Here is a 20,700-nt window from a genome sequence, read left to right as displayed (position 1 = left end):
GGCGGTGCCAGCGGGGCCGGGCCGGGGTGGGGCTCAAGGAGGAGCTGCTCAAGTCCATCTGGCACGCCTTCACCGCCCTCGACCTCGACCGCAGCGGGAAGGTCTCCAAGTCCCAGCTCAAGGCAAGCGGGGGGCGGCCAGCCCGGTGGGGTGCGAGGGGCCGGTCCGCGCCGAGCGCTGGCACCGCGGGCACGGGGCGCGGGCTGGGACCCGCCCGCGGCCCCCGGCTCTGGGGCACACGGGTGCTCGCTTTCGGGGCTCTCCCGGCGCTGTAAATCGCGTTCTCCCCAGCGTTCGTCCCTCGGCATCGCTGTCCCTGCGGGCCCCCGCCACCTCCGTCCCGCGGGGACCCGTCCTGGAGCCCGGGCAGGCTGATTTTCATTCCGCTCCGTCCTCCCCGAGATGTCAGCGCACAAACCCTTGTTGTGCTTCTGGTCCGCTTTCAACCACATGTCCTTGCTACCCTTTCTGGCCAAAATCTTTTGTGGGGTAGCCACAAGGTCCCATCTATAGGGCTTGGCTGCGTCCAAGTGAAATTCACAGCTTGCCAAGGGGAGAGAGAGGTTCCACAGTGCCCTCTTATTTGGATATAAACAGGAGAATTAGTCAAGAGGCTCCAACTGTGCCATTCTTTCCTTAGCTTATACGCTGAAGTAGTGTTTGTGCTCTTAAAAGAGCTCTCAGGCAGCTCGCTGAATCCAGTCCCGTCTTGGCCCTGCTTTATGGGACCGTCTTGGCCTGGGAATAATAGCAGGAATCTGGCTAAATAAATATTTTGAATAAGAACGCAACACCTGTTGACATTCGAGACTGTGGGCCCTTGTGCTGGGTGCTGGGGCTGCGTGGGCAGCAGCAATGGGCCGAGGTTTGTGCCTTTTGTGGGATTAACTCCACCAGCGACGGTGGCCGTGCTGTGGGCGCTGTTTCCAAGCGTGGCTGCTCGCTCGTGGACTTTATTTTTAGCATTATGTAATGAGGGTCCGGACCTGGCAGCGTGCTGCAAGCAGCCTGTTCCTCTTCTCCTTTTCTTCTGCTGGGGTGATGGGGCTGTGAGATAGGGCCGGGCTCGGCCAGAAGTGGCTGCGGGGCAGGATTCGGGCCAGACGCCAGACCTGGCTGTGAACTCGAGCTGAAAATGTGTGCATGTCCAGGGTTTTTCACAGGGGGTGTCAATGAAAGTGAGCCTTTGTCTTCCAGCCTTGCAGGACAAACTGAAACAGGTTGCAGAGAAGCTTTTTTAAAAAATCATCCTGCTTTTTATAGGAATCCTGTTTTCCTGTCATGCTGCCTACCGCACCTGGTGTGCTCCATGCACTCACCTGAGCATGTCTGCAGATGTCATCGTGCAGGCCAGTGCAGAACCTCACGTGGGGGTGAGGTGATACAATGGTCTCTTCGAGCCAGGTCTTATAAGCTCTCGGAGATCCCTATCACACTCGAGATAGCTCAGCTACTTCAGATAGTATAAAATCAGCAGGATGGCTTCTGTGGCAGTCTTGGAAACAGAAAAGTTTTAATAAAAGGCAAAATAACAAAGCTCTTTACAAATAATAATAACAAAGCTCAGAGAAAAACCGAGCTAAGTGTAAGAGGCTCGTGCTCCTGGTGAAACACCTCACAAAAGTGATTAGTTCCTTTGTTGTCTTCTTTTTCTAGTAAATTGCTTAGGCAGGACTTTTTGGCTTCTGTGTAATTGGCTATCCATAAGTTTGAGGTGAAGTCCCTAAGGTCCTATGAGGTGTCTTTTTACCTAATGGACGAGAGAAACTACTGAGGTTTTTTTTTCCTTTTTAAGGAGACAAAATATAATTTTGTCACTCCGTCAGCAAAGGGCGCATTCCTACACTCAGGTTCTGGGCTGAATGAAATGGCCGAAGAAGCTGCCAGTGTGCTGGTGGGCTGGTACAGTGCCATCAAAAAATGCAGGGTTTTGTGTGTTTGTGCAGTTCTGTGTGTGACAGAAAGGCTCCTGTGGGAAGCGTCAGGTTGAGGATCTGGCAGTGCAGAAACAAGTCTGAAATGAGGTTGCCACCTTCTCCTGTGGCCACCAAGAATTAGTTTTCAGGAGGGAGTAGAGGGTGTTCTTACATAGACTTTTTGTGGCAAATGCTGAATATGGTGTCAAACTGAATGGTCCTGCTGGGGAGAAAAGGTGTGCAGGGTGGCAGTAGCCCCACATGGTTAAAAAGGGCAGACAGGACAGCAAAAGAGAAGTTCCTGTATGACAGAGATAGGACTGTGTTGTCCTTAGAAGGTATTTCCCAATGAAGTGTTTCTCATCATCATGAGGAAGATACAGCACTCCTGTAAAATAGAGTGCTGATGATGCTTGGAGAGCAACAGGTTAGTAGAGATCTGTGACATTAGAAAAATATGCTTAATAATTGAGTGGAATGGCTGTTTTTAAAACTGATAAAAACCTTTTTGTTTTGTGAGAATGGCAATGTGGTAACCTGCTGAACTCTTCCCTTCTCAGTAAGAAAACCTACTGGCCATGTGTCCTTGGTTTGTGTGATCCAGTATAAGGTGGTGCCATCACATTGCAGGGAAGTTCCTAAGGCTAATATATTTGGTTGTTAAAGGAAGTGATTTTTAGTTACTCTGCCTAGAAGTGACTTTTGATCCTTCCATAAAAATAAATAATTAACTTAAATACTATGAGAAAAATAAATATGTGTGTGTTCTGCAATTGAGGCCCTACTGCGAAGTGTTTGCATCACACATTTGTTTTCAGTAGATCTAGAGCAGATGGATGGAGGTGAGTCAGTTTGGTCTGTTTTGTAGTCCGGAGAAACAGCAAATGCTTGAGGGCAAAAATGGGACTTGCTTGGAATAATAAGGATGTTATGAGATGTCTTTAACCCATTTGTATCTTTTGTATATGTTCTGAGCTGTTGAGAGAGGAGACAGTCAAATCAGTCCTTGGTGTAATTTTGATTATTGTCTGCTTACAGTATGCATTGATTGGTTTGTTTGTTTGGGTTTTTCTACTGTTTTGTCAACTGGTAGTCTTCAGAAGTTCTACTGGTATGCTGGCTGCAGCTCTTAGTCTCTTTTTCTACATCAGCAGAAACATTTGTGTATTCTGTTCTTAAATTACAGCTTTAAAGCTGGACACAGCCATTGTTTTGCCAGTGTGTTTTTTGGCACGTTCAAACACTGATACAGCAAGGCTCAGGTGTAAGTTCTGTGTACACAGTTACAGCTGCTGCTGTGATTCCAGCACGAGCTACATCCAAATTGCTTCCTTTCCTACACTTAGATTCAATTTAATCTTTCTTACAACCTGCAATTTTAAAATTAACTTGTTTTTGAAGTTTCTGTAAGGGTACCAGCATTAAATCCAATTTTTAACTGGATCTAGAAACACTGTAGTTTTACATATGGTTCCACTTGACAGCCAGGAAAATTGCTTGCAGTGTGTGTATCTTGGAAAAATCCATCAATTAGTTTTTACACCCGCTCTGGAAACTCTTCCACTTGTTGCTTTGTGACTTGTCTCTGATTAGGCATTTTTGTCTCTTCCACTTGTTGCTTTGTGATTTGTCTCTGCTTAGGATTTATTTTGGTGTTCTTGTTTTCCATGCTGCATTGGGGTGTATTTTTTAAATCTTGGGGTCTTGGACTCCTGGGTGCTGTCTGCAGAATGTGCATGGTGAGCCACATGTGCAAATACTGTCTCACTCAGGCCTGAATTATAATTATTTTTTAAATCTTGGGGTCTTGGACTCCTGGGTGCTGTCTGCAGAATGTGCATGGTGAGCCACATGTGCACATCTCACTCAGGCCTGAATTATAACTTTGGGTGACCAAAACTACTTGTCAGGCTTAGGAAATTCATACGGGTCTGTTCCCATATCTGGGGTGTTACAGGCTTGTCATACCTCTTGCCTTTGCTTTGCTTTTCGCCTAGATGAGAAGTTGGTGGCCTGTGGGAAGAGGAAGAATGGTGTAATCAGGGGTGAGAGGGATGGTCTGACCACAGAGGAAGACCTTGAACAATGCAGTGAGGCAGGGGCAGGGGTGGGAGCCTGCGCTGAGTGGGCAGGACCCTGTCCGGACAATCGGCTTTGTGCAGCCATGCAGGGCAGTAGGAAATTAGTCACTGTGACTCACAGTGGGGGACAGGTCCTGCTCTGGGGCTGTCAGTGGGGCTCACAGTGTCTGTATTAGCACCATGAGCAGTGCTGTCAGTGAGGCGTGAGGGAGGGATGCTGTTGTGCCAGGAAAGCCCAGGCAGCCTGTAGACTAAAACAGGGAGCTTGAGGAAATGACAGGGCCAGGAGGCTGTCATGAGAGGAGCAGCTCCCAGTGGATCAGCAGCCTGTTTAACCTTGAGCCAGCCTGTGCCCAGGTGGCCAAGGCAGCCAGTGGCATCCTGGCCTGGATCAGCAATAATGTGGCCAGCAGCACCAGGGCAGGGATTGTCCCCTGTACTGGGCACTGGTGAGGCTACACGTCAAGTGCTGTGTCCAGTTGTGGGCCCCTCAGTTTAGGAAGGAAATTGAGGTGCTGGAGCAAGTCCAGAGAGGGGCAGCAAAGGTGGTGAGGTGTCTCGAGCACAGGTCCTGTGAGGAGCAGCTGAGGGAGCTGGGGGTGTGTAGCCTGGAGAAAAGAAGGCTCAACAGTGATCTTACCACCCCACAACTGCCTGAAGAGAGCTTGTAGCCAGGTGGGGATAGGTCTCTTCTTCCAGGCAATCAGCAAGAGAACAAAAGCTTAAGCTGCACCACAGGAGAGGTTCAGGTTGGACATTAGGAAAAATATTTTCAAAGGGGGGCTGATGAGATGTTGGAATGGGCTGTCCAGGGAGGTGATGGAGTCCCTGGAGGTGCTTAAGGAAAGGCTGGACATGGTTGGTCTGGTTGGCATGGTGGTGTTCAGTTGTAGGGTGGGCTTGATGATCTCAGAGGTCTTTTTCAGCCTGATGGATTCTGTGATTCTGTTTGCTCAACTGGTTTCAGGGCAGATGTCAAAGAAAGGTGCAGTACATGGAGTATGTTTACAAAGAGCTCTTCCTAAGGGCTGGGAGCCCCAGGACAGAAAGGCAGTTCCCTTGGCTACCTGGGCAGATGCAGGCTGACACCTGGATGTGACTGGAGGCCCGGGGGGATTGTGCAGATAATGAAGGCAAAAGGAAGGGTAAGGTTATTGAAAATAGTGATGAGGGGTGTGCAAGTGCCCAGGGGTGAAAGGAGCGAATGAAGGAATGGGAGCTGATGTGGGCAAAGGGCACAAGTGTCAGGAGCCTGGGCTGGTGGAGGCTGGGCTGGAATACCCTTATCCAGCTGGGAAAGAGGCTGCTGCAGTAACCCTGATGTTAAATAATGAGGTTGCAGACGGGATTTGTGCTACCTGAGTGTAAGGAAGCTGGACCTTGGGGGTGTGATGATGCAGGATATGGTGTACGTATGGTGTGCCCTGGATGAAAAGACCTGGTGCTTGTGACAAGGGCTATATGATGCTACTTTTAACACTGGTCATAAAAGAAAAAGGGAAAGGGCTTGTGAGTAGCCTTATTTTGGCTGGCTGGCTGGCTGCTGACATGGATGTTAGGGAGAGATGAGCCAAGAATGTCTTGGAAAGAATTCACACGAAGCCACTGAATGGAGCTGTCGGGATCTGGGATGCCAACATTTTCAAATCTGAAAAAGAGACGGGGAGTGGGAAGACCCCCCTGAAAGATGGAAAAGAAAAAGAGAAAATTACCAAGAAGCTGACAATAGCTGCTGCAGGATTAGTCTGCCCTGGTAATGCTCCCACTGTCATCTGGGCCAAATTTTTGTCACTGAGCAGTAAGTAGTTTACAGATCCTCCCTCTCCCTGTAGAAATGCAGATCATTTTTATGGGACATGGTTAAATGAAACTACTCAGATGGTAACAATTCAACACGTGCTGAAAGTTTTGGAAAATGGGAACTCAAGAGAGGAGCAGCTCTGGCAGAGTAGACCTGAAGATAAAGCAGCATGAAGCAGCATAAATAAAGTAAATCCAAAGTCTGTGATGACCTTTGGTGTTCAGCTTGCTTGTGTTTCTATTCGGAGCAGAGCACCTTCAGTGTTCCCAGGGAAAGATGGGATGCTACGAGGCATCTTTCTTACAGAACTTTTCCTTGGAAGTGAAGGAGTTGTTGTACCTGGAGTGCATTGGTGTTGTGAACCCCTGCAGGCTGCCTGTGCTGTCTCAGACCCCAATTTGGGGACCCCCACTGTGCCCATGTGCTGCAGCAGAGATGAGGGCTGGGGCAGGAGTTGGTTTTGGCATGAAGGTAAATTGTTCAACGTGGCATCCAGAGCATGACAAATGAGGAAGGAGAAAGCTGCCTGGCAACCCTGTGGGCACTGGGGGAATAATCCTGACTGCTGCAAAACTTCCTCATGGCTGGTGTAGCTTCTGCAAGGCAAGGTGATTCTTTTGTACCCCAGTTAGTCTAGTGCTCAGCTACTTGTTGGGTTTTTTTTTTTTAGTTGTTAATTAACATAGAGTATCTTCTGGTCTGGATAGTGTGATTTGAGAGAGCAAAACCAAACCAAACGAGACCTCAGGGCAGAGTTTTTCTTGCTTACCCTGCACGTGAAGAATTGAGCTGGCGCTTGGCCGCGTTCGAGAGCGGCAGGCTTTGGCAGGCGCCAAGGAATTTCCTGAGTTATGAAAAGAGAGCACTGGGCACCGGAGAGATCACAGATAAGGCAGATCTTAGAAAATCATTGAAAGTGGAATTCTTTCCTGGTAAGTTGGGTCACTTGGTGTGGAAAGCACCTAGGTTTCTGACAGCCCAAGCGCAGCAAGAACACCAAAAAAAGGAGAAGACAAATATGTAGAAAGCACATGATAAGAAAGTATTTTATCAAGACTTTTTCATTTACTTTGGTAGTAAGCTGAAATCAGTCATGCTTTGAGAATATTTGTATTAACTGAGTATTTTTTAAGTTATAGTATTAGCAACTCCAGTGTGGTTGGAAAACAGTGATCATCTCTCTCTCTCTCAGAAATTCAATAATCCCTCAGGCTTCTATAAATAACAGCAGAAGCCTTAAGTAGAAGGGGAAACACACATGATATTACATTCCCCCAACCCCACATGTAAATCACGTGAACTCAAATACTTGATCTGGTTAGAGACAAGGATGGTTTGAAGTGAAATATACTGTTGATAGTGGTGTGAAATGTGGTAACTTGTAAATGCTCTTTTGCTGCTTTGGGAAGTGCAGCTTTTGTTGTGCTATGACTGATGCTGTGGTTTAACTCTTCATGAATTTCTAGACCTTATTAGCACTAATGCCTTAGTGTTAGCATACATCTGTGAAAATATGTATTTCTCATGGAAATGTCTCTGAACTGAATATACATCTCAAACGATCTTTGTAATATTTTCTGCTAGCTAACACAGAGATTCTGCTGTTTCCTTATCATGCATCAGAATGGTGAATGTACATTTTCTTTTTTCTTGGGGGTAGGTGGGTGGGGGAAAGCCCAGACATTTTAAGTGTGTAGCTTTGGTTTGATTTCCTAGGCTTTGACAACTTCAGACTTTCACTTCTTCTTTTACAACTACTTCATCTTTGACCATCTTTCATGTCTATCCACCTAAATAGACATGCTTATAAGTTTTCTGCACTTTTTTTGTTTTTTTTTTTTTCCTGTTTTCTCTTTGCATCATTTTGGTCTGTTTTTTAAAATTCTGTATAAAAACCACAAAATTCAGTTGCACTTTGTCCCATGTAGTTGTTGATTTAAAAAAAATAAAAAGCACTGGCAGCATACCTTTTGAAAAGATGTGATCTGTTTTACCTTTGTGTAATTTTTTTTTTAGCTGTATTTTTTGCCTTTTTAACATTTTTTTCCACGCAAACTGTGGCAGGGCGTGTAATACTAAATCCTTAACCCAGTTCATGTTGGTGGTACACAATCTTCAGAGGCTCAGCTCTGCATCCTGCCAAGGGGTAATGTGGGCAGCCTGTTACAGGTGTGACCTGACCCCAGACAGTGTGAACACCCAGAGGAAGGGATGGGTTTTTAAACTGTTTTGCTGTTTTTTGAGAAGTGCTGGTGGCACAGGAGTCACTCCTACCCAGGCTTTGCCTTCCTGTTGGTAATGAGGTGTTGGTCTGTATTTGCAAAGCTCAGCTGAAGAAGTTGAGATGTGCTGGCTAGTTAGTTTTTAGTAATTCAGTACTTCCTTAAAATTAGTCAAGTGTGTAGTCTCTTCTTGAAGGTCATTTCTCAAGAACAGACATGAGTGTTAGTGGTTGTCAAGTTCGTGACATACTTCATGCAAATAGCTTTTTAAAATAAAAATTTGAGAAGCACACCTAAACCCTTCCTCTTTCTGTAACATTACTTTCCTTTGCCAACTGAAACATGGGGTCAATGTTGAGAAGCAGCCCAAAAGCAAGCAGATGAGAAAAATCCATAGTTCATGCTTTAATCTGAATAGTCTTTTCTTTGTAAACTAAAACTATGTATTGAGTTGTTTTCTTTGTTACTCATTTTCAGTAGAAATAAATATTTATAATTTCAAAGGCTAGGTGTTTGTGGTTGTTTTGATAGCTATCTGACTTCACTCTGCAAATATTATTTTGGTGTTCCTGAATGCCTCTCCTGGTTTTCAGCTGCATGGGGATATATGTACAAAGGGGAGCTTGTGTAGCTGCATTTGTAGCTCTCTGGGGCTGGATCTCTCTGTGTTCACATTGCTTCTGTAACAATCAACTCTCTGAAACCATCAAATCAGGATTTTTTTAGTTATGTTTTGCAGAACTTTGTGGGGCAGAACTTGTGGTGACATCAAAGTGTCACTTTGCACATGGTTTTGGAGTCACAGGTCTGCTCTGGAGGGAACACACCATGGTTAAGGCTGACAGCAGTGTCACTGGTTTCTCTTCTGTCCTTAGGTCCTTTCTCACAACTTGTGCACAGTGTTAAACGTTCCCCATGATCCAGTGGCCTTGGAAGAGCACTTCAGGGACGATGACGAAGGACCAGTTTCCAATCAGGGTTACATGCCTTATCTAAACAAATTCATCTTGGAAAAGGTAAGTTTTGACTTCTCATGTTCTGTGCTTTCTTGTATCAGCTTTTGTTGTTAGAGTGTCTTTTTGGTACCTGTGCCTGAAGGAGGCTGCTGCTGGTGTGAAGACATTGGTTGGGAATGTGTCTGTGGGGTCCTCACAGTGTGGCTACTCTGGAGAGCCTGTGCCTAAAACTGGAAGGGTGCACTGCTCTCTACATCTTCTGTCCTTGGTTTGTATTTCCTTTTACATCTGGCCGTTGCCTAAGCTGTGCTCATGCAGAACTGTGCTCATATTAATAACATATAGGCACACAGTTTGTGGGGATGGGGAGTGAGCAGTGTTGAAGGTCACGAGCCATGGGGAGCTGAGGTGTTACTGACCAACCCCAAAGGGAGCAGAGGGCACACGGGTGCAGTGCATCAACATGAGGGGTATGAAAGGTTGGGCTGGAGGACAAGAAGGGCAGAGGCTTGAAGCCTTCTGAAATTGTATGGAGATACTCTGGGTATTGTGGCCATCTCAACTGTGACATGTGCTGTGACAACAAAGCACCTCAGCTTGAATTTATCTGAAAGTGTCTGGGAGCTGTAGGTTGTCCCACTTTGTACTGCAGCTATAACAAAATATAGTCACAGACTCCTTTGCAAACAGAAATGGTAAAAATATCTTCAATGTTTTAATGAGTTACAGAGAGTTACAGTGGGTGACATTAGGGCATGTTGTGAAGTTTTGTCTTGAAAGTTCTTTCCTTTCATGTCTGAGCATTTTTCAGTCTTCTGTTGTGCCTTGTTTCAGGAGAAACTCTGGAAAGCCAGCAGGGCTCTCCTCTCCTCTCCTCTAATCACTGTGTTGGAAAGTTAGGAAGCCCCAAACAATGATCTTCCTGCTTTTTTTCTGTCTTCTGTTCATGTACTGGGCTAGACAGCAAAAGCAGCTCATGTGATAGTGGAAACATCAGCTTCAACACCACTGATTTTTAGTACACTTGAGGGCCAGGCCCAGAAACCCTCAGACTTTGATGTTGTGGCTGCAGAGATACAGAGTTGTTTGCTCTCTTTTGTTATGTGAAGAAGTCCTGAACTGATATACTGCCATGAAGTCTGGTGCAGCAATTCCAGATGATGCAAACTCTTCAGCCCCATTTGCTGATTTCTGCTCCTTCATTTAATAGTGATGGAAAATGTGATACATGTAATGCAGTCTGGCAGCTTCTATCTATCTTATCAGCTTCTATCTAGTTTATCAGCTTCTCTGCCTCTCCAGTCTGTGTTTCTCTCCCATCCAACGAGTATGAGAGACACCCAAGAGTGTCCTGTTTGATGTGTGGGAGTTGTTGGCCTTTTATGCACATAAAAGTACCTCATTATTGTCTTGATTGTTTGATGCTGAAGAATCCTGCTATGTCCCTAAGAAGTTGTTATAGCCTTTTTGCTTCATCTTGGCTATCTGAGATCCTGTGGAGACCAAGCAGTCTTTTTTTCCAAATTATGTGAAAAAAGAAAAGGCCTTAATTTATTTTGATGAAAGCATTACAGTGGGAGAGGCTGAACCACAGTGGGTTAATACTCTTTGTAGACAGTAGCAAGTCATTAAGTAAAGAAAACCCAAAAGAGATATGTATGGCTTTTTCAAAGGTAAAAATGCTTTATTGTTAAAGGGTGTTTCTAGGGAGAACAATTATGGAAATGAAGAGCAAAATGGCATTTAAGTAACACTTTTATATTAAAATGACAGACCTGGCTATGTAAGTAAGTAGGTGTGAAAGGGAAGAGCATGACTATGTATAATTCCTTGTTTTGTTTTATTCATATACTGGTCTGGCTTCCAGTGATTGCTTGATATATCCATATCATCAGTTAACTTTAAAAGATTAAAGTGTTAAGGAAGAGGATTAAATTATCTATAGCTTGATGTTATTTGATCTTGACTAAATGCTTGTAAATAAGAAAAGTAGTGAAGTTGTTTGGACAGAAGGCTATCTTTTTGAACAGGAAAAATCTTGTCTGTGACTTCTTTTAGAGATGAGTTTACATCAGTGCCAAAAGACAACATGCAGTGGGATGAAGTCACTGATTCATTGCGTGTCTCCTTTGTTTAAAACAAACAAACAAAAAAAAGCAAACAAGAAACTCCTTCTTTATTTTTCCAAGGCGTAATCTGTTATTTTAGATGGGGTGATTGTAGAAAAATTGCTGTTAGTATATTCTAGTAAGCACAGCTACTAAAGGAGGACTGATGCTTTATACCCTAGATACACAGGAAGTTCTCTCAATTTCCAGTCCTGCATCTTACATTGAATTAATTGATTCAAGAAGAGCCACTGGCTCAAAAAAGGTTTTTTGATCTTAAGATATTTTGCTTTAAGATATTAATAAATATTTTATGAACGATTTCTTAAATTTCTTTTAAAATAGTTATATAGCTGTGATTTAGAATTTTATTGAGAGGACTTTGTAACCTTTGGAAATAACTTGTGCTGTACTCTTAAATGCAGTTGTAACTTGTTTTTTTTGTGTGCTGATTTACCAATAAAGCTTCCTTATATAGAACCAGTGAATCATCAAGAAAGGGACAATTGTGTACAAAGACAAGGTAGCTAAGTGAGATACATTTGCTACGACTAATTTCCTTTATCCACATAGGTAATTTCAATAAATTATTTGAATAATTAGTATTGTCTGATTGATGATTTCCAGTGTTATGCATCTTGTTACTCAGCAGATAGATGTATCTAGAGTTATCTTGCATCAGAAACAAAATCTGTCTTGTTCTGTAAATGTCTCTGGAGGGAGCTGTGATTTGGCAATATAGTTGTCTTCATAATTTTTTTTACTTGGTTCCTTAACTATATTTTAGCATGTTCTGTTATTTACAGTGTCTACCTTTAAATACCAATTGGAAATGTTTCTCTTTCAGTGAAGGCAGTGGTGGTATTTTACAGGAGGCCTTATTTAGAGCAGGGAAGATTCCTGGTGGGGAGAGACAAAGAAGGACATTGTTCAAACCTCAGGTTATCTCATCTTCCAGGCAACTTCATGAATGCAAGTTACAGTACCAATGCTTGTTATATTTTTGGAACTGTTATTTTGGAGAGCCAGGGTTCAAGTGCTGATGTAATTATTGTCCTGAATAATTCCTAAACAGTGTCTCTGTTCTGGATGACACGTGGGCCCCCAAAGTCCATTTCAGAACCAAGTCTAGATTCAGAAAAAATTGCTTACATGTCTAAAGTGGGATTGCTGGCACTGTGGGACCTCTTCCCCTGTGGTAAAATGGTTCTGAAACCTCCTGCACAGTCCTGGTGGCAGGGACGTGCTGCAGGTGACTGGGCTTTGGCAGGAGTGTCTGAGGGACTGCAGTCCTGCTTTGCTGTGGTAGCACGACCCATGCACCACCAGGACATTTCCAAGGTGGAACTCCTCACTGTCAGGGTGGGAAAAGCACTTTTAGGAAAGAAGTCCTGGTTCATTGGGCAAGGTGGAGAGGACACAGAAAAAGCATAGGCAAGAGTAGCCAAGGAGTGAAGTGCTGATGAATAGAATGAAGAAGGAATCCTGACTTCCAGCCCTTTGTCCAGAGGGTGTTTGTTCATTCAGTCAGTGTTTTATTCAGAATCTGTGTTTCTTGTGCAAACAAGACAAATGCTGAACTTGTGGCTGGAGCAGCTCTGGCTCCTACATTTGCCACCTCATTCAAAGGACAGCTGTAGCCTCTTGCATCTCCACTCACATGGATGGCCTCTGCAAGCATGCAAAGTCTATGATTTTTGTTGATAGTCTCACTCTTATGCCTGGAGACTGTTCTTGTCATCAGGTTGGTTTCTTGTTTACTTCTGTTTTTCTTTTTTTATCTTTTTCCCGCTCTTTTTCCCCTCCACCCACATCAATTCATCAACTTCCCATGTCTGTCACTGACTGGGCCAGTGTGGTGTGGTCACTGTATTTGACTGCTCACCAGACTGGGTAGGAAATCAGACAGTTTGCATTGGTGTTCTTCAAGCACCTGAGATCTGTGGTTTGGCTTACCATTAGAAAAATCATTGACCATTACTGGTCTCACCACCACAAGAGGTACAAGAACCTGTTCCTTAGATGTGTCTTCCAAAATCTCAAAGGGGCTTCCATTACAGTGCCAAACATGCCTTAATCAGTAACACATTGGTAAAGAAATAGCATTGCTAAGTTATGGGGAGATAATAAATAGGTTTAATGTGTAACTTAAACAAGGGTTTAAAAATAGAACAGTAAATTAGAGGTCTTGCCTATATTAATAATTCACAGATCTGTAGATGCGGGTGCTAGATATGATAAAAGATAGTGAAAACAAGAGGAATTTTTGTATCGGTGAGGTGAAGGTTTGCAAACCCAAGGGAAAGCAAAAATTTCAAGTGGTTTAGCATTGGAGGAAAAAATTATTCCATATTTATGAATACTCTTCAAGAGTTAGTTTGAGTAATGTGAAGTACAAAACACACTGAAGGTCCTTCCCAGCTGCTGCTTCAGTATTGCTTTTAGCATATCCACATGTGGATTTGGCTATGCTGGTTTCCAAATTTGCTATATAAAATCTCAGTAAGTCAGTGCAAAAGGAGGGCAGCTGGAACTAAGTTGTGGAGATGGTTTGGAAGCTGATGTGGTAGAGGAAACACAGAGTTCACTGTAACCTCCTTTCCATGGAGTCAGAGTGTAATTAACTCAACCAGAAATTGGGGGTTGGAAGTCAGTTTTGCTAGGAGGAATTCCTTATTTTACCCCATGCAGGAAGTCAGACCAGGTTGTTACAGTGCTCTTTTTTGGGCTTTGGTGTTCCATGCAAATTACAATTTTCTTGCTGCTTTTTGTATGATGAAACCTGACAAACATTGTTTATCTGCTATTCTGTGCCATTTGTGCATATCAATTTCTTTGTTGTTCTTCCATTTCTTCTCTTTAGGTTCAAGGGAACTTTGACAAAGTTGAATTCAACAGGATGTGCTGGACTCTCTGTGCTAAAAAGAACCTCTCTAAAAGTCCTTTGCTGATTAGTGATGAAGATGCATTTAAAGTGTGGGTTATTTTTAACTTCTTGTCAGAGGACAAATACCCTTTAATCATTGTACCTGAGGAGGTAAGGAACAAAAACTTAAGGTCTTTAATACCAGTTTGCCGAATGTCTCAGTTGAACTGTGTTAAGTGTGGTACTCTAGAGATTTAAGAGGAAATATTGTTTAATTTAAAATTTTTATTCCCCTCTTTTAGTATTGTAAGGCCTCAGATGCATTTCTGTGTCTTCCAGGGTGCATATATGGGGATTTCCACAGGATACTTGAGATATTGATAGCTCTCTGTGTCTGTCAATTAAACAGCCTGGACTAAACAGGATAAACATGGGTGTGATCTTTAATCACTGCACTTGCTTAGAGGTGGTTACAATTTTACAAGGTCTATGTGATTCTGAAAAAAAAATGCCCTCATCTGTTCTGTGTTACTGTGACTTGCAAGATGACTCTTCTGTTATCTTGCAAGACACCTTCATGTCACCCTCCTGATGGAAAGGACAGTACAAAATTTTCTGATGGTGTCTGTTTCTGATAAGACCAGCCAGTCCCTGAACACTCTTGCTTGAATTGTCTGAAGGAAAAATACCAGAGAGATCTCTTTATACTTTCAGTTTGTGAACAAGTATTGGCAGCACTCAAATAGGTATTTTAACCCTAAAGCAAGATTTTGGTATCTCCACTGTTTTCCCCTTTGGGATGGGTGGGGAAGGAAGCAGAACTGTCAGCATAAATAATCCCTTGCAAAACTGTGTATGCAAATCCCAGTGGTTTGCAGTTCAGCACTGGAGGATGGAATAATAAATATGTGCAAGTTGTTGAACAGCCAGGGATCAAAACAGTCTGATTAACGTGCCACTAACATCATAACTGTTGGACTCCAAGGTGTTGTGCCCAACCCTCAAGTACAGATAGCTCTCCTATAAAAAAAAAAAACTCCTCAGTTTTACTTTCTCACTCACTTTTTAGCAGCGTGTTGTGCCCAACCCTCAAGTACAGATAGCTCTCCTATAAAAAAAAAACTCCTCAGTTTTGCTTTCTCACTCACTTTTTAGCAGGACACTTTCATTCTGCACATTTCTGGTTTTGCCAGACTGGCCCATGCCAGGGCCCTACCTGGAATGCTGTGTTCCCATGAGAAAGTTTTCTTGCTTGCTGTCCCATTTGTTTCTCTTGGTTCTGGGAAACAGGGATCATGGCTATAAAAGCTAAGACAGCTCCTTTCTTAGTGGGGCTATATTTGGCTTGGTAGGTCAGAGCCACTAAAAAATGCCAAAACTGGGACTCAAATCCATGTCTCTGGTTTGTCAGTGTGTTCTCTGCTGTGCAACCTGGCTTATCTGTGGCAGACATTTCCCATCTCCTGAACTGCTGGCATGGTTAAAAGCTTCAGCCCTGCCAGCTCTGGGGCATTGCTCCCTACTCCTTCTCCACCAAGGAAGCCCCAGACTGGTGCTGCCTTCTGTGGCTGCTGCCAGGTAGTGGCAACATGTCTGAGTGTTGGCAGATGTGCTGCAGAGTCAGCACTGAGTTGAGAATTTCCTGATTTCCAGATTTTGTATGTGCTGTTGTTTGCTTTCCTTCCCATCCTGAATGTCCAGGTTAGCCTGTACTGCTCTTCTACTTGGATTGTTTTAAAAATTCTGATTGTGGATCTGTGTCTGCATCTCCTTGATTACAGCAAGATTTAAATTGTGCAATTTGTTTAAAGAAAGCTTACAGAGCCTGACTGACAAAGAAAGGCTGCTCTGTTCTTATCATATACAATGCCTGTATTCACTCCACCTTCCCTCAGACCACACAGGTAATGTAATCAGGCACTGGAGGAATGCTCTCTGTTGAACACACTCCTTTCTGCTTTGCACTGGTCCTGCATTAGGTTCTCTGTATTTCTGGAAAATTTCCCATTTACTCATCTACTCACTGCACAAAATTCCCAAAGTAAAAATGCAAAGTCTCAGTTTCAGCCAGTTTTGCTTATTCTCAGATGTTTTGTATCTGCCTTTTTGACAAAATGCCTTGCAGGTCATGTGTACAGTGAGGGGATTTTTACGAAGTGAAGGAGAGGAGAAGGGGGATGGAAGCCCTGCTGTTTGTGCTGTCGATGTTTTGCTGAGTGCAGTGTAAACCTCTCGTGTGTGACTGCACTTCCCACCCAGGGAGCAGGCTCTCCTGCCCTGCCCGACCGCTGCTCTAATCCTTGGCTGAGAATATTGCAACACACCATCTACTGCAGTTCTGGCTCGGAGATCCAGCTGTTTGTGTGGGATCCAGCTGTTCCCCCTCCTCCCTCCCTCCCTCCCACATTGTTGGCTTTTGTTTTGGTTTTTTTTTTGTTTGTTTGTTTATTTTCCACTTTATAAGTAACCGAGAAATTTGCCACATGCTTTCAGTTTGGAGGGGTGATGCCTTGAATATTTTTGCATCCTGTCTTGAAAATTACACGACTTCTTTGGTCTCTAGTGAATATATTAACACAACTTGATGTGGCTGTAAGGATGCCTTTTCTTCCTCCTTGGAGCAGCTGCTCTTTGAGACATGCTTGGGAGTCTGAATTTCCTCTTTTTTTTTGCTTTTTGCAATTTTTAAAATGAGATAAGTGGTTTCTGCAGTCATTTCATAGATTTCATATCTCATATCTGGAAAAGCCTCCTGCTTGAGTGCAGCTTCACCTTATTTGCACTGTGCTGACTAAATATTGAAGCTACTGTCTTTCCTTCTTGCCTGTGTCATGTACTTTTGCACTGGTGCTGCTGTGCTGGGCCTTTCCTTTTGGACAGCTGAATGTGGCAGGGCTGTTACCCCCAGCTACAAAGTGAAAGTCTTGATTCCCTGCCCCAGGGTTCAATGGGCAGCAAATGACTGCAGCTCATCCAGAGAAGGGAAAAGAGGCTATTTCGGAAAGAATTCAGAGATGCAGGGCTGAGAAGAGCTTTAGAAGGAGCAAAGTGAGGAAAGGAGTTACCAGGAGAGAATCTGAAAGCAGTGGAGAGGTGATGCAAGGGCCAGAAGTTGCTTGTTCAGCAGAGGCCAGAAAGCCAGAGGCAGTGACTGGCCTGTGCTCCTCACCTGCCCTGGAAGGAGGGATGCCAGCCCTGCACTTGAGGGAGATAAGGTTTGTAAAATCTTGTGGGGAAGAGATTGGGTTGGGGTGTGCAATTTTGGAATGTGACTTCAAGCCTGAGAGGATCCCTCTGTGTTACAGGGAGAGTCAGGTGAGCAGAGACAGGAGACACAGACACAGAGACAGGGTTACAGGGAGCACTGGGCACCGCTGGGGATGGCTTTGCACTCCAGTGTTCCTTCTGCTGCCTACTGGTGGGCAGCTGAGAGCACTTGGAAGAGCTGGGAAGGAACAGAGATCCATGAATGTTTATTTTGCAGAGGTGCTCATGTGCCAAGGCAGAAAGCAGGGACTGTCTGGGAGCTCCTTCCCTTCCCCACAACCATATTTTCCATTAGATCATCTGAGATGCAGACATCCAAGTGTATGTTTCCTTCAGCTCTTGCAGGCATTACCTCTTCCATGAGAAGGAAATGAAGGAAAAAAGGTGGAGAGAACTGAATCCATAAGAGGAGAAATATTTGTTTTGTAATGAGCTTTTCTTTCAAGTCACCTCTCAGTTGTTACAGACTCATTTGTACGTCTTGGTATTTTTTAACCAGACATTTTCTGTTTTATAAAAAGGTTTTCAAGCACTTCCCCTTTCTTATTTCTGGACATGTGACTGCAGCCTTGGGAATGCTTTATCGCCTGAGAGCTGTGGTGTGTGGTTAGTTGTGTTTCTGGGCTGTTCTTTGTGGTGAAACTCAGAGATACACACACTGCAAGCTGCATACTCATGTTGTAATCCCATCTTCACAGTTTGTTTCAAGTAAGCCAAACGTATTTGCTGCTTTTGGCTTGATGAGGAAAGATTTGTACAGTAATTTTTCACTTGTCCTCTAGTCTTCAAATTTATTAACAGACGGCATTTCTAATCCTCCTGAGAGGACTAAGCCTTGTGTGGCTTTTTGTGCATGTCAAAATGAGGTGATGTTTTCTTAGCCTGGGGAGGTGACAATCTGGTGATTCTTCTGGAGTGTGTTTTTATGACCATGTTCGCTTCCTTGTTCTGCATTCTAGTACCAGAAACTGAAACAGTGAATGAAATACTGGGAATTGACCCTTGGCCCTTCAGAAATTACATTGAAACTGATGGAAAGAGAATGAAAGCTGCTTGTGTAGGGTTTTAATTGACCCATGATCTCTAAAAGTTGATGACAGTGGTTAGGAAGATTTTTAGTCTCTTGGTTAGAAGACTGGCATCAGTTCTTCCCATTTCACTGCCTTCTTCCTTGGTTGCTGCATGAAATAGTTTTCAGCTCACACAGCAGGGTTGTTTCTTCAGTTGACCTTTACTGCACTTCACTTAGCACTGATTTAATTTTGAAAAAAAAGAAACAAGGTAGTGGCTTACACTGGATAATGAACATGGTTTTGCTGGTGGAAAGGAAGAAACAAATATTGCACTTAAATGTAAGTGATGTTCTGATTGGATGAAGAAAAGGAGTTGATGATGACTGTGAGAGGGGATATGAGTGCTCTCATGGCTGTGGCCCAGTAACACCTACTCCCACAGAATTTTGTGCAATGTGAGTAGACTTTTAACATCTGCTCTGTTAATATCACAAACCTTATTTGAATAGTGTGAACCAGAATAGCCTTGTCTGCTGTGCTCTGCTGGGCATGAAGACCTCCTTGGCATTATTTTTCTCATTCTAAGAGACCCACTAGTATATAAAAAATATTTGTGAAAAATCTATGATGCTTCATTCCCCATAGAAGCAGAAATACCTGGAAGAGGAAAACAAATAGACACTGAAACATGGAGAAAAGAAAGTGCCCTCTGAAAGAAGGTCCCAAACAGACTCATGTTAGAGCTCTGTTCTTTGTTATTATTTTTGATTTCTCTTGGTAAAATTCTGGCTGGAAACTTTGAGATGGAAACTGGTTTTGGTAGTGTGGAGCCATTGGTCCCTACTGGTGTATGCAGTGTTAACAACTCCCTGGTAGTTTTGCACCTGTGTTTTGCCTACTTTTGACCTGAAAGCAAGGTCCTGTCAGAATAGCAGCAAACATCATTTCACTTTTGCTTTTTAGCCACAAGAGTAGTTTATATTTGAGACATGAGACTTCATTTGTCAGTTATTTGCTGGGTTGACATGTCTCTGTGGAGGAGGGGAAATGTCATTTGCTCTCAGGGGTTCCTCATTTGAGCACCTAAGGAGTGGTTGCCATTTGCTTTCACACTGGTGTAACTTATTTCTTTGTATTTACCTCATACTTCCATATTCATACTGTGAAAAAGTCACTGTTACTGTTGAGCAGATAGATCAGATAAACTTTTTCTGGGAACTTTGGTTAGCCATGTATGTGACTGAATTCAAGATAAACCTTTAATTTTTTCTTAAATTTTAGAAATTGAATTGTAACATGCACAGGTCATTTTTCAGTTAAGAAGAGTTAATGTACTTTAAAATAATGAGTATTTTATGTACTTTAGGAAGGTTGTAGGATATTTGTAGTCATATAAGTGACTTGTAGATGGGGGTTGACAGACTTAAATGGTTAAACCTAATCTATGAATCAAAATAAGATTAAATGTGTACAAATTACACTAAAGGAAACAATGTGTTGACTTATTTTTAGTGTATTCTATGATAACATGTACTAGCCAAGAGTTTTGCATTGCATCATTTCCAGACCATTAGTTTGATCCACATTTTATTTTTATGGCTTGAGCAAAAATGGGAAAAAGATTTATTCAGGTGTGCTCTTTTTGTGTGTGTTCCTTTGTCTGCAAGTGAGACCTGATGCTTTTAGATAATTAACCAAAGGAATTTGAGAGCTTGATGCCTTAAGTTGCCATGCCTCAGGCAGTGCGAGAGGTTATGAAATTGTGGAACAATGAATTTTATAGTTAGAGTTCATTTTTTATTGCTATTACTTTGTAGCATTTTGGCTGATATATTATCTACCTAATTAAGTCTGAGTTATTTTAGCTTTCCTTCCAGTTAAAGTCCAAGATCATAGTTCAGAATTGATGCTGTTCAAAGGGAATGAGCCGAGTGGCAGAATGTGTTTTGAACATGGGTGAAAAAATCAAGGTTGTAGGAGGTTGGAAACAGCTTTTCAGTGCTCCTGTTCCTGCACTCTGTGGAGGCTTTTTTTGGGTTGATTTTTTTTTTCTATAAAACATGTCTGCAGTAGGAAGTAAGCTGCTTCCTGCCTTTAACTGAATACTGAGGATTTATGGTAGTCAATGCTTGAAAGCCTTGAATTGTCTTTTTAACATAAGGATTTTGGAGAGTGAAAATCAGCAAAGCTTATTTTGAAGACATGAATTTGAATGCCCGTTAGACCGTATCTTTGCTAGTGAGAACTGCACAAGGAGCTAAATCTTGCTGAAGTGTCTTACGTGGTAACGCTGACATGAAAAACAATGCTCTCTACAATTTCTGAAGGCATATTCTGTGCCTGCCTGAGCTGTCTTCTCCTAAGAGAGACTTGAGGAGGATGTGACAGCCAAAACTTGGAGGTGTGTGCACTTCCAGTTCATTCAGGGGAGCAGGAACTTTCCTCCTGGTGCTGCTTTGCATCTTCTGCT

General features: G+C 43.2%; 1 protein-coding gene across 1 annotated transcript in view; it reads left to right on the top strand.

Moving 5' to 3' along the window:
• The first annotated feature begins 1 nt into the window (after window position 1).
• SWAP70 (switching B cell complex subunit SWAP70) overlaps window positions 2–20,700 on the top strand; it is a 36,436-nt gene continuing 15,737 nt past the window's right edge. Inside the window, exons 1-3 of the mRNA XM_039706941.1 lie at window positions 2–122; window positions 8,896–9,036; window positions 13,948–14,121. Of these exons, the coding sequence (XP_039562875.1) occupies window positions 9,004–9,036; window positions 13,948–14,121 (207 nt within the window). The 5' untranslated portion in view covers window positions 2–122; window positions 8,896–9,003. The remainder of the gene's footprint in view (window positions 123–8,895; window positions 9,037–13,947; window positions 14,122–20,700) is intronic.

This window comes from Passer montanus, unplaced genomic scaffold (genome assembly GCF_014805655.1).
Source record: "Passer montanus isolate IOZ18808 unplaced genomic scaffold, ASM1480565v1 scaffold2, whole genome shotgun sequence".
Lineage (NCBI taxonomy): Eukaryota > Metazoa > Chordata > Aves > Passeriformes > Passeridae > Passer > Passer montanus.
This window is presented reverse-complemented; position numbering and strand designations above follow the sequence as displayed.